This window comes from Aquarana catesbeiana, linkage group LG01 (assembly GCF_042186555.1).
Source record: "Aquarana catesbeiana isolate 2022-GZ linkage group LG01, ASM4218655v1, whole genome shotgun sequence".
In the NCBI taxonomy this organism is placed as follows: Eukaryota; Metazoa; Chordata; class Amphibia; order Anura; family Ranidae; genus Aquarana; species Aquarana catesbeiana.
In genome coordinates this window covers 839,433,300-839,447,701 of record NC_133324.1, presented here as the reverse complement: position 1 = coordinate 839,447,701, position 14,402 = coordinate 839,433,300, and the positions used below count along the sequence as shown (strand labels likewise).

At 40.8% G+C, this 14,402-nt stretch overlaps 1 protein-coding gene across 1 annotated transcript; it reads left to right on the top strand.

Annotated features, from left to right (window-relative positions):
* The first annotated feature begins 6,645 nt into the window (after positions 1–6,645).
* On the top strand, positions 6,646–7,179 carry LOC141124814 (interferon lambda-3-like). The gene has a single exon (XM_073612288.1). The coding sequence runs from the start codon at positions 6,646–6,648 to the stop codon at positions 7,177–7,179; it is 534 nt and encodes a 177-aa protein (XP_073468389.1).
* Positions 7,180–14,402: the final 7,223 nt, after the last annotated feature.

Below are 14,402 nucleotides of genomic sequence, written 5' to 3'. Positions count from 1 at the left end.
CCTGCACTTCTGCATCAAATAAACTCCCTACTGTAAGCACAGATCAGTCTCTTATGCTATATCTGAACACATTAGAACCAGGAAGACCATCAGGATGAAGGATAAGCAGTAAAGGATGGACTTTTTCAACATAGACATATTCTTCTATACTTTACGACTGAAGGACATGCAGTACTACTTTAAAAAAAGTATCTACTCATCTTTGATCTACTAAAACCTATAGGAAATTCATCCATAAAGTGCATTCCTGAAATTTACAACTACAGGATTTATCCACTATTAACCTATCCTACAAAGGATTTCATAAACACAAACTTATATATCATAAATGGACCTAATTGTTATCCCAGCAGACAAGATTCATTATCAACCCAAAAATGACTGACCTACTCTACACAGCACAAAAGGATTTTTTTTTTGTGATGTGTGCTTACAATTATTTTTTAACCTATAAGTATTTAATCTTATTTATTTAATATTATTTTATCTTATCATATCTGTTTATATTCATGTTAAAATCTGTAAGTTTTTAATGTTATTTATTTATTATTTATATTACATAAGTTATTAAGAATATTTTTTTACAAGTTTCTAGCTCCCTGGAGGATGCAATATATCTATAATTGATTAATGTTAAAGAAAAAATATTTTATTGATAAATGCATATGTTGTGTGTATATATATATATATATATATATATATATATATATATATATACACACACACATTGCAATAAATATGTAAGTATTATACAGACAGTTTATAGGAATATAATAGTTGTGAAAGGGGAGTTTCTTTACGAATGTCTTTATGTTTAATTTTGATCAATATGTTTTTGATATTATTTATTTAATATTATTTATAAGTTATTCAAATATTTATTTCACGTGTTTCTAGCTACATTCAAATGTATATACACACTTGTGCAACTAATAAATATAATGTAGCAAAGTATTATACAGACAGTTGTGTTTAATCTTTTTTTCAGAAGTTTGTGTTTTTGTGTAACTTTCTTTATACTATTTGTGCAAGTGTTGGCTCTGTAAAAAGAAAGAAAAGAAAAGGACTTCTAATTAGATGATGTATGACACAGTTCACTATGTAACAGAAAAAAACATTAAATTCCAGATAATCACAAGAGGAATGCTTTGAATTTTGGAAATCAAAGTATGGATAGATCCTTCTATCATTATATGCCTACCCACCAAGGTAGGTAAGAAGAGGGTAACGGCAATATGAAAACCAGATTACCAATGGTATCCTGAAATCACATATCTGAAAAAAAATCAACATATACAAAAACTGCTTCCCCGGCATTATACACAGGCTACATTGCATATGAACAAAGGAGAGGAAAATAACATTGCCTGCTAGCAGTTGTCAACCTCAAACTACTGTACTATTAAAACTGTGCCAGTGGGAGAACTTACATGGGCTAGGAGGAATAGTTTGGATTATAAGTCCCTTGGTTCAGATACTGAGATCATTATGGAAAGATTAAAGCTAGATACACACTATACAACTTTTGTTGTTTGATTTCCTTTGGATTTACCAAAACCATGTAGGGTAAGGGCCTGCCTGATTGCATACAAACTGAAAGCGTTTAGGTTTGATCTCTTATTATATAGTTTTGGTAAATCTAAAGGAAAAAATCTAAAGAAGATTGTATACTGTGTATTCAGCTTAAGAAAGAGAAAATATATACAGTGCACTCTGAATGTAGCTAATAAAATTTACAGGAGTAAAAGCAGGGAGTTTTCTTTTGGGTGAAAGTAACAACTAATGATTGTCTGGCAAAAATATATTTGAGACCATCTTTTCCACTGAGTATTAAACTACTATTAAACAAATTATTAGGCATAATTTGCCCATTTTACTTGGGGATAATAAGCTGCATACCATTTTATAAGTAGGTTGTCACTTATCTTCTAGGAGGACACTCACTTTAGGATCCCTTTTTTCACCCAGCCTTTTTTATAACAAATTTAAGTTTCCTACTTGGATTAAGGTGAAGGGGTCTTTCAAATGTGGGCTCAATATATGTTGCTGTTATAAAGTTCATCCAAAAATCAGAATGGTACAATCTGTATTGGCTAATGATTGGCTGTATCCATCAGTGCTTAAGCAGTAACTCAAAGAACATGGTTTAAATTATTTCCTGTTCAAAGTGCAGATTACAATATGTGGGATGCACTGGAAGGCTGCTGAAGTGGATAGGTGAACAACACAGTGTAGGACAGTGCCCTTACCGTGTCTAGAAAATATTTTTTTCTATCTTTCCATTTTAATGAGCATACTGATAGTTCTGTACATTGGGGAGATTTACGCCATTGTTTACTTTGGTGTGAAGTATTTAGGATCTTTAGGCTTCAGACTGGAATGCTTCTAGGTATTAACTGTAGGTGGGACATTGACCTTCACAACTAATGCAGCTACTTTTCTTTTCCTTTTCTTTAAACTTTTCTTCATATACAATGTTCCATCTATATGGTTTTTAGATTTTTTATATTTCTAGAGGCTATTGGTAATCTTTTTTTTAACAAAAACAGTGGTGCTTTATTGTTGTAATAGATAATCAGAGTTACAGAATACCATTCAACAGAGTACAATACATTACATACGTAGATTACATATTTGAGGATAGGGAAAATAATATGCAAAACCCGCAAGCAATACGTAAGGTTAGTAGTACCATTCTCAGCAAGTACCGTCCAACCTCCACCCTCCAAAAACCCTCCCCTATTGGGACAAATGATCGTAGTGAACCGAATGTTTCTCTACGAGGCCATCCACGGAGCCCAAACTTTTTCAAATTTCCACGGGCAGCCACGGTTTATATACGTCATTTTATACATGGGGATTACTGCTTCAATCTGTGCCTCCCAGGCTGAAAAGGATGGAGGGGAAGAATCTATCCATTTCATAAGTATTTCTTTTTTGGCATAGAAAAGAAGGAAGGAAATCAGTAATTTAAGATGATATGGCCTCTGCTCATCATCATGTATCCCCAGCAATGCTATGGCCGGCAAGAGCAGAATAGAAGTCTGCAATCTGAAGTTGATTTCACCTACAATCTTAGTCCAAAATAGTGCAACAACTAGGCACTCCCAGAACATATGTATAAATGTACCTATATGGACTTTGCATTTAGGACACATGGGGTCTCTCTCAGGAAATATGCGATGGAGTCTCTGCGGGGTATAGTAGACCCTGTGTATAAATTTAACTTGAATCAGTTTGTCCTTGGATGCTATCACTAATTTTGGGCCATACTCTAGACAGTCCTCCCATCCCTCCTTATCCAGCGACGGGATATCAGCCCGCCATCTTTCCCATAATTCATTAATCTTAGGGGAATCTCTTCCCAGCAACGCATTATATAGAGAGGATAGGGGTTTAGTCAAGTCTCCAGGAGATAGGAGATCTTCGATGGGATCCGTCTGTAACAGGGGAGTTTGCGGGAATTGAGCCCTGGCCGCATGTCTCAGCTGTAGGTACCGGAAGCCCATCCAACGGGGCAGTCCGAATTTAGCCGTAAGCTCATGTAAGGAGAGCAGTTGTCCCCAGACATTACGTGTTCCAACATGGTTACACCATATCTGGCCCACACCTGTGGGTCCGGTATCATACGGAAGTGTTTAAGTCGTGGGTTCCCCCATAGGGGATGAGCTGGAGACAATTGGCCAGGTCTCAAGTATCTGCGCCTAGCCGCCTTCCATACTCTCCAAGTTGCTCTAGTAGGCCCAGGGACCTCACAATATGCCTTGGGTCCTCTATAGGGAAAATTCCGAAGGTCCGTCAAGGAACCCAGAATATTCGCCTCGAGACAGGTTGCCACATTGGATCTAGAGCCCTGGAACCACCAGTGCACCGTCAACAACATGGCCACCCAAAAATATATCCGGAAATTCGGGAGGGCAAGTCCACCCAAATCTGCAGGTAAACATAACGTAGTACGTGCCAACCTAGGGTTTCTCCCCGACCAAATAAAGGAACCCACTATACGGTCAATCTCCCGAAAAAACGAGGCGGGGACCCAGACCGAGCAATTCCTAAACAGATAGATAAATTTGGGCAGTATCATCATTTTAAGGAGACTAATGCGACCCAGAAGATTCAGAGGAAGATTCTCCCAGGCAGCACATTTCGAACGTAGGGTGTTCAGGACAGGGGCCAGGTTTTTTACAATAAAATCAGAGAGATTCCTAGTGATCACAACTCCAAGATATTTAAATTCCTTAACCCTTTGTAGTGGGGAGGAGAGGGGTCCAGAGTTAACGCCATCATCTATAAAAAATAGGACTGATTTGGTCCAATTTATTTTAACTCCCGAGAGTCCACCAAAATTGTCAAAGATACGCAAGGCAGCTTGAAGAGAGGGCCCAGCATCATTTAGGTACAATAATGCGTCGTCAGCATAGAGGGAGAGGCGCTCTTCCATCATACCCACCCTTAGGCCCAGAACGTCCGGTGCACTCCTAATGGCAATTGCCAGAGGCTCCAGCGCCAGGGCGAACAGGCTGGGGGAGAGCGGGCATCCCTGCCTCGTACCGCGAAACAGATTGAAGGAGTCTGAGACCCAATTGTTGGTGCGAACCCGTGCCCAAGGGGATCGGTACAGCAATCGTACTCCGTGAATAAATTTGGGACCGAATCCGAATCTACGTAAAGTCTCCCATAAAAATTTCCATTCAACGGAGTCGAAAGCCTTCTCGGCATCCAAAGAGGCAATAACCCTGGACCCCGTGTTGTCATGCGATGTTGCTAAGTTAAGGAATAGGCGCCTAATATTTATATCTGTGCCCTTGCCTGGCATAAATCCCGTCTGGTCTATACCCACTAGGTCTTCTATTACATGAGATAGTCGGGTGGCCAAGACCTTAGCAAAGATCTTGGCATTGACATTAAGCAATGAGATGGGCCTGTACGATGCGCAGTCAAGAGGGTCTTTTCCTGGTTTAGGAACCAGTACAATAACCGCCTCATTCATTGAGTCAGGTAGGGCTGGCAGAGTTGCAAATTTAGAAAGCAGTGAAGTCAACTTAGGGGCCAAGAGTTCAGAAAAATTGGAGTAAAATTCAGATGGTAACCCATCTGCACCTGGGGCTTTCCCTCCCTTGAGATGTCCCATGGCAACCTGTATCTCCTCAAGTGTGATGTCAGTCTCTAGTGCCTCCCTTGCTTCCTCAGACAAAACAGGAATAGACAGGGAGTCAAAAAAAGAGGATATGGATGAATCCGATGCAACATCTCTAGAGGAGTAAACCTCCTGAAAGTATTCTCGAAAACGGTCATTGATATTAGCAGGGGCAGTAAGGATGGCTATTGGTAATCTAGTTCATGTATTAACATTACCATTGTCTTGCCTACCTTGGTGGGTGGGTATATAAAATTAGTAGTCCAACCATATCTTGATACAACTAAGGTAAAGATCAGCTGAAATGAGTTACCATCTGTATGGAATTTATCCTGTACTAGCAATGAAAAAATAAACATGCATCATGTAAACATCAAAAGTTCTGTCATTTGAAATGATGGGGAGCTGATCATATGACCTGAACTGTATATACACAAGATGCAATCAAAGCATACATAGCTTTGGGTTTACACAGAGTAACTTTACAGATCCAAGTATTGCATTTACGTACATTTTTAAAGCAATTATATGGTGGGAGTAAATTACCAATATAAATGAAAGACTAATGTTCAGTTAATCAGTTGATCTTCTAGGTAAAGTGAGTACAAACTACCAACTGTCACTATAAAAATAATTATAAAAATGAGGTAGCGTACAGTTTATGCAGATAATTATGCCTAAAGTAATGCTCAATTAAGAGAAATACAGGGGCCACCAATGCTGATCTTCTGGATATGCTAGTTGTCTGGCTGTTTCTGACATCCATACTTTCTGCAATACTAACCAGCAACAAATGTGTGGATAAAGAAAGCCAAAGAGAAAGCCAATTAAAGTCTCATAAGCTTTAATCTCTTTATATACATCTATCCCCACATGCTTTTATTTGTGACTTATTATTGTGACACAACATTTTTTTTTTTATTATAAAAATGAAAAAAAGTTTCCATCTTATTGGTTAAATAGTGGTTTAAACACAATCCCTAAATTGGTATTTTATATGTTATGTTAATACACCTTTCCTATATTTTCTTCCTTCTTTATGTTTTTTAGACTTGTATGACAGAACATTTATAAAGCTGTGTTATGTATTTTTTTTTGTTGGCAATAATATGTTGTAAAAGTTCCTTGAGAATACAAGATAAACCTGGGTCCTCCGTACACAGGAGAGTCCTGTATCAGGAAGGAGGAGTTTCCTATGTGACAGGTAGAAGAATCTCACCAGCTATCTGATGTTACCTTCTTACCTGTATAGAAAGGAAACTGAAAGTGAGATAGAGGTTCCCAGAGCAGCTATCGTCTATCTCATGTCACTTAAGTTCTGAACAAAAGAGAACTTCACAACATCATCAAAATGAGGATATTTTTCTCCTGCAAATGGGAATATAAAAGAAGAATCATGGATACAAGACTTCAGATCAACCAGAGACTAGCACTGTGGAGTGACAGTGTAACGGAACATATATCTGGAATCAGAAAGACATTATCAGATCCAAGCCAGCAGAACAGAAATGGATATCAGGCTGGTGGTGTTGAGCATTTTACTGGTTGCAGTAAGTGGGCGCTTGCACAGGAGACTCTGCCCGAAATCCCGCTATTTATCAGTGACGTCCTCTGACATAACAACACTAAAGGAGCTGCAACATGATCATGAAAAGAACATGTCTACCAATGCAATGAGATGCTGCAGAAGAATGCTGAGACACAAACCATCTGTATGTGACCTTACCCAGAGGGATCGTCTCATCCTGACTTTGGAGCAGGTGTCACTAACAGCTGAAGTTCTAACGAACATGTCTGTGTCTGCTCAAAATGAAACTGTAAAACAGGCACTTATGGTTTTCCTCAAACTGAAAGATGATCTAATGGTCTGTAGAGGATCTCCAGAACACAAGGAGCCCACGTCACCCGAGCTGAAGCTGTGGCTACATCACCTCCAGCATTTTAAGGAGGCAGCATCTCCAGATTGTGTCCAGGAGGCTGTAATACTGAGCCTTATCCCTCTGAGAGTGGAAGATGTGACATGTTGGGCTCTCAACCACTAACTTACACTTCTACATCAAATAAACTCCCTACTGTAAGCACAGATAAGTCTCTTATGCTTTACCTGAACATATTAGAACCAGGAAGATCATCAGGATGAAGGATAAGCAGTAAAGGATGGACTTTTTCAACATATTCGTCTATACCTTACTACTGAAGGACATAGAGTACTACTTTAAAAAAAGTATCTACTCATCTTTAATCTACTAAAACCTATAGGAAATTCATCCATAAAGTACATTCCTGAAATTCGCAACTACAGGATTTATCCACTGTCAACCTATCCTACAAGGGATTTCTTAACCACAAACTTATGGATCTAATTGTTTATCCCAGTAGACAAGATTCCTCAGCAACCCATAAATGACTGACCTACTCTATACACAGCACAAATTCAGTGTAAAGAGTAGTAGTAGTGAAAGGGAATTTTTTGTCATATGAGCTTATAATTATTTTTTAACATATAAGTATTTAATCTTATTTATTTAATCTTATTTTATCTTGTCATATCTGTTTATATCCATGTTTAAACCTGTAAGTTTTTAATGTTATTTATTTATTATTTATATTACACAAGTTATTAAGAATATATATTTCACAAGTTTCTAGCTCCCTGGAGGATACAATATATCTGTAATTGATTTATTTGAAAGAAAATGATTTCATTTTAGTGATAAATGTATCTACTGTATAAAAATATATACACACATTGCAATAAATATGTACTATTATACAGACAGTTTATAGGAATATAATAGTTGTGAAAGGGGATTTTCTTGACATATGTTTTTATATTTAATTTTGACCCATAAGTATTTAATATTATTTATTTAATATTATTTATAAGTTATTAAAATATTTATTTCATGCATTTCTAGATACCTAGAGGAAGCAATGTATCTGTATTTCATCTGAAATTCATTATGTTAAACAAAGATGTTTTTAATTTATTTCAGTGATAAATGTATATACACACACATGTGCAATTAATAAATAGAAAGTAGCAAAGTATTACACAAACAGTTGTGTTTAATCTTTTTTTCAGAAGTTTGTGTTTTTGTGTAACTTTCTATACACTATTTGTGCAAGTGTTGGCTCTGTAGAAAGAAAGAAAAGAACTTCTAATTAGATGATGTATGACACAGTTCACTATGTAACAGAACAAACCATTAAATTCCAGATAATTGCTGGAGAAATGCTTTGTATTTTGGAAATCAAAGTATGGACAGATCCTCCTATCTTTATATATATACCCACCAAGGTAGGCAAGAAGATGGTAATGGCAATATGAAAACCAGATTACCAATGGTATCCTGAAATCACACATATCTGAAAAAAAAATCAACATATACAAAAACTGCTTCCCCGGTATTATACACAGGCAACATTGCAAATGAACAAAGGAGAGAAAAACAACATTGCCTGCTACCAGTTGTCAACCTCAAATTACTGTGTTATTAAAGCTGCGCCAGTGGGTGAACTTACATAGCAAAGTATTACACAGACAGATTTAATGCTGGTTCAGTCTCGTCCCCAGTAACACGATGGGAGGCTTATAAAGCCGTCCTCCGGGGTCACGTTATTCGAATAGCGTCTCAACGCAAGAGAGAACGGATTCAAGCTCGACGCAAGTTGGAGCAGAATCTGGAGGAACGGTCGGCGGCCTTTAAATTAACTCCCACCCCTGCTAACCGCAGATCTTTAGACAAAGCCCGTACAGACTTGAATTTACGTCTGACAGACGAAGCGGTCCGTACTTTACGTTGGGCCCGCCAGAAGTGGTATGCTAAGGCAAATAAATCTAATGCGCAGTTGGCCAATAGACTGTGCACCTTTACCCCGAAATTTACTCCCATAAACTTGCGTACCCGCCATAACATCCTCACGGGGAATCCCCAGCGGGTCCTAGAAGAATTCCGTCATTGTGTTACCAAGCTTTACTCCCCCCGAATCATTCTTCAACATAGGGCCCGAATGCTTTCTTAAGAGAGTTATCCTTACCTTCCCTATCTGATTCCCATATTTCTCTAATGTACCGAGATATACAGGTCTCTGAGGTTCTCCAGTGCATTAAGGAAATGAAGGTGGGCAAAAGCCCGGACAGTTTCACTGCCTTGTACTATAGAAAATTTGGGCCGGACTGACCCCATACTTAGCGGCTATGTATAACTCGGTCAAAGGAGGTCACCCCTTTACACCAGATTTGCTGACTGCTAACATAGTGACGATTCCTAAACCAGATAAAGACCATTCTTCCTGGGCAAATTTTCGGCCAATCTCTTTAATTAATATTGACATGAAAATATTGACGAAAATTCTGGCCATCTGCCTGAATTCCTTTCTTCCGCGCCTGATAAAAACAAAATCAGGTGGGATTTGTCCCCCGTAGACAGGCAAGAGATGCCACTAGACGACTCCTCCAAATCCAACATATAGTACATGAAAGGTCCCTGGAGACAATGTTTCTTTCTTTAGATGTTAATAAGGCTTTTGATACCTTATCCTTGCCCTACTTAACACAGGCCCTCAGTCACTACGGTTTCGGCACCTCCTTTTTGAGCTGGGTTTCAGCCATATATGACTCCCCTCAGGCCAAAGTACGTTATTATGGATATGAGTCGCCTACTTTCCCTATTAGGAGGGGAACCCATCAGGGATGCCCACTCTCCCCACTTCTATTTATCCTAGCACTTGAACCCCTGGCGGAGGCCATTCGATCTCACTCAGACATATCAGGAGTAGAAATAGCAGGCACTGCACACAAGTTGTCATTGTTTGCGGATGACATTTTATTAACCATTACTAAACCCAGAATCTCCCTCCCCAACCTACTCTCTCTCTTAGACTCCTTCGCCTCGTTCTCAGGCCTTTCGGTTAATCTGGCGAAATCTAAAGCGATGTCTATCAACCTTCGGTCCCCGGAATTAGAATCCCTACAATCGGCGTTCTCATTTCAATGGTTAACCTCATTACCTTACCTGGGTATTAAACTTACTCCGAGGTACTCGGGATTATATCAAGCTAATTTTCCTCCTCTTTTTCGAAAACTGGAGGCTATGCTTGCCTCTTGGTCCACTCTTCCGATTTCCTGGTTTGGCAGAATAGCCACGGTACGCATGACTTACCTCCCAAAACTGCTCTATTATTTTGGAGCTTTGCCAGCCCCCCCATATCCTCCGAATACATCAGCACAGAATAATGCATTTTGTATGGGGTTCCAAGAGACCCAGGATCAAGAGGCAAGTGCTTTTTGCATGCAAAATCAATGGTGGCCTTTCAATCCCTAATCTGCAAGCATATTATACAGCTGCGGGTATTGCCCCATTGTCTCATCTCCATGAGAAACAACAAATGCCACTGTGGGCCACCATGGATTTAGTCGACGCACATCCAACGCCTCTAGCTTCTCTCCCTTGGCTTCCTAAAACGTATCGCCCCTCTACCATAGGTCCCTGTCTGGCTCATTCCCTTAAATTATGGGATGCAGTCAAGTACTCAGCAGGCCTAATCTCTCCTCATCTTCCACTACTTCGTCTCCTCCACTGCCCTCTATTTCAACCAGGTTGTGATAAACCACTGCAGTTTACATGGTGGTCCGATACGGCTTTATAGACATCCATTCTTTATTCATCCCAACCAAGATCATCCCAACCAAGATATCACGCGATATCCCCCTTAGGGAGTATTACAGTTACCTGCAAATCAGACACTTTCTCCAACAGCTTACAAAATCTCAATCTGCCCCCTTTACCATGACCCCGTTTGAAAGCCTTTGTAGATCGCGCCCCCAATCCTCGGGTCTGATATCTCTCATATATGCTGCTATAATTAATTCCAAGGCACCACCACTGAGACCCTACCACCTCCAATGGGAGGCCGAGCTCAGGAAACAATTAGACCAGGAGGACTGGCAAAGCATGACTATTGCACTATCCAAGTGCTCTAAGAATGTTCTCTTTTTGGAGAATGCTAAAAAGTCTTCTATAGATGGTATTATACTCCGGCTAGATTAGCAAGCTTCATCCCATCTTATTCCCCCCTCTGTTTTCGTGGGTGCTCACAGGAGGGTACGATGGCACATATCTGGTGGACCTGTCCCAGGGTTTGCAGATTATGAGTCAGAATATATGCACTACTTCGCAATCTCTTTAACACCACTATAAAGCGGGACCCTTTCGAGGCCCTTTTATGGAAACCAATTACAGAACTTCTTCGTCTTGAATGCCAATTGGCAGCACACATTTTTACTGCAATTAAATTGACCATAGCAAGGGCCTGGAAAACCCCGAACCTTAGCTTTGAAGCAGTTAAAAACTGCGTGAATGATATCATGGTAAATGAGAAACTTACGGCCAGTTCCTCAGGATATGGCAACCCTGGGTGACTCATAACCATCCATCACGATTTGATTCAACGCTCCTTTCCCTTTAATGAGCCTCCATTCCCCCCACCCCGGGGTCCTCCTCCCCTCCTTTCCTACTTTTCCCCTTTTTTTTTCCACTTTCAATTTCTTCTTTTTCTTTCTCCTTCCCTGCACAACAAGCCTACGCGCTGCCTTTTTTTCACCACACTCTCTTTCTAGTTTCTTTCTCCCCCTTTTTTTTTTTTCTTTTTTTCTCTCTTCTTCTCGTTCAGGCCCTCAGGCTTAGTTCTGCTGCAGAGATTGGATATTTGATGTGACATAAAATATACTGCATAATGAGGTATGTTACTCTCTTTGAAGTTTTTCAATTTAGTTTGATTTTATTTCTGTTTTTTTTTTCATGTAATGTTACGTATTACAACAACATCTCGCTACACATTTTCTACTTATCCATGAGTGTTCTCAAATATACTATTCTGTACCTACATTATACCACTCAACCAGAAAACGCAAGATGAGGACACTCCTTTGAATGTCGCCTGGCCTCGACCTTGAACCGCTCGAGACCAGGCTTAAATTCTTGACCATTAGTTCTACCTCCCGGATATTGGCAGTCCTATACCTGTTAATCCAAGATGTAGCCATCACTGTTTTGTACTATTCTGTTGATATATATTTTCAATAAAACCCTTTGTACAAGAAAATTTACAGGAGAAAAAGCAGGGAGTTTTTTTGGTGAAAGTAACAACTAATGATTGTCTGGAAAAAATATATTTGAGATCATATTTTCCACTTAGTATTAAACTACTATTAAACAAATTATTAGGCATAATTTGCCCATTTTACTTGGAGATAATAAGCTGCATACCATTTTATAAGTAGGTTGTCACTTCTCTTCTAAGAGGTCACTCACCTTGGGATCCCTTTTTTCACCCAGCCATTTTGATATCAAAATTAAAGTGACTGTAAGGGTTAGTTCTTATTTTTTTTTAAATAACAAACATGTCATACTTACCGCCACAGTGCAGCTCATTTTGCACAGAGTGGCCCTGGACCTGCTCTTCTGGGGTCCCCCGGCGGCTCTCATGGCTCCTCCCTGCATCAGATAACCCCCTAGGAGAAGCGCTCTCTCACGGGATTACCTTGCGGGTGCGCTCCCGGGTCCAGCATTTGCATCCATAGCTGCCGAATGCTGGAATCGGCCCCACCCCCCAGCACCTGTGTCATTGGATTTGATTGACAGCAGCGGGAGCCAATGGCTGTGCTGCTATCAACCTATCCAATCAAGAGCCAGGACTTCGTGGAGAGAGGGAGAGCACGTCACACCCAACAGAATTACAGGGCTCTGGTAAGTAAAACAGGGGGCTAGGGGGCCGGTCACTGCCAGGTGTTTTTTCACCTTAATGCATAGGATGCATTAAGGTAAAAAAAACACAAAGGTTTACAACCCATTTAAGTCTGATACTTGGATTAAGGTGAAGGGTTCTTTCAAATGTGGGCTCAATACATGTTGCTATTGTAAAGTTCATACAAAAATCAGAATAGTATAATCTGTATTGGCTAATGATTGGCTGTATCCATCAGTGCTTAAGCAGTAACTCCAAGAACATGGTTTAACCACTTGCCGACCGCCTCACGCATATATACGTGAGCAGAGCGGCACGGGCAGGCAAAATCACGTACCTGGTACGTGATTGCCTTCCCGCGGACGGGGGGTCCGATCGGACCCCCCCCCGGTGCCATCGGCGGTCGGCGTTTGGCTGGGAGAGTTGAGAGACGAGGGGGAGGCCATCCGATCGTGGCCCCCCCTCGCGATCGCTCCCAGCCAATGAGAGACATCCCCTGCCTCTGTATAGTACACAGAGGCAGAGGATGTGATGTCATCTCTCCTCGGCTGGCCAGTTTCCGTTCCAGCACCGAGGAGAGAAGACATGTAAGTGCACCAACACTCACACACAACACAGTAGAACATGCCAGGCACACTAAACACCCCCGATCCCCCCCCCGATCGCCCCCCGATCCCCCCCCAATCACCCCCCCCCTGTCACAAACTGACACCAAGCAGGTTTTTTTGTTTTGTTTTGTTTTTTTCCTGATTACTGCATAGTGTCAGTTTGTGACAGTTAGCAGTGGTAAGACAGTTAGTATTAGCCCCCTGTAGGTCTAGGGTACCCCCCTAACCCCCCCTAATAAAGTTTTAACCCCTTGATCACCCCCTGTCACCAGTGTCACTAAGCGATCATTTTTCTGATCGCTGTATTAGTGTCGCTGGTGACGCTAGTTAGGAACGTAAATATTTAGGTTCGCTGTCAGCGTTTTATAGCGACAGGGACCCCCATATACTACCTAATAAATGTTTTAACCCCTTGATTGCCCCCTAGTTAACCCTTTCACCACTGATCACCGTATAACTGTTACGGGTGACGCTGGTTAGTTCGTTTATTTTTTTTAGTGTCAGGGCACCCGCCGTTTATTACCGAATAAAGGTTTAGCCCCCTGATCGCCCGGCGGTGATATGCGTCGCCCCAGGCAGCGTCAGATTAGCGCCAGTACCGCGAACACCCACGCACGCACCGTACACGCACCGTACACCTCCCTTAGTGGTATAGTATCTGAACGCATCAATATCTGATCCGATCAGATCTATACTAACGTCCCCAGCAGTTTAGGGTTCCCAAAAACGCAGTGTTAGCGGGATCAGCCCAGATACCTGCTAGCACCTGCGTTTTGCCCCTCCGCCCAGCCCACCCAAGTGCAGTATCAATCGATCACTGTCACTTACAAAACACTAAACGCATAACTGCAGCGTTCGCAGAGTCAGGCCTGATCCCTGCGATCGCTAACAGTTTTTTTGGTAGCATT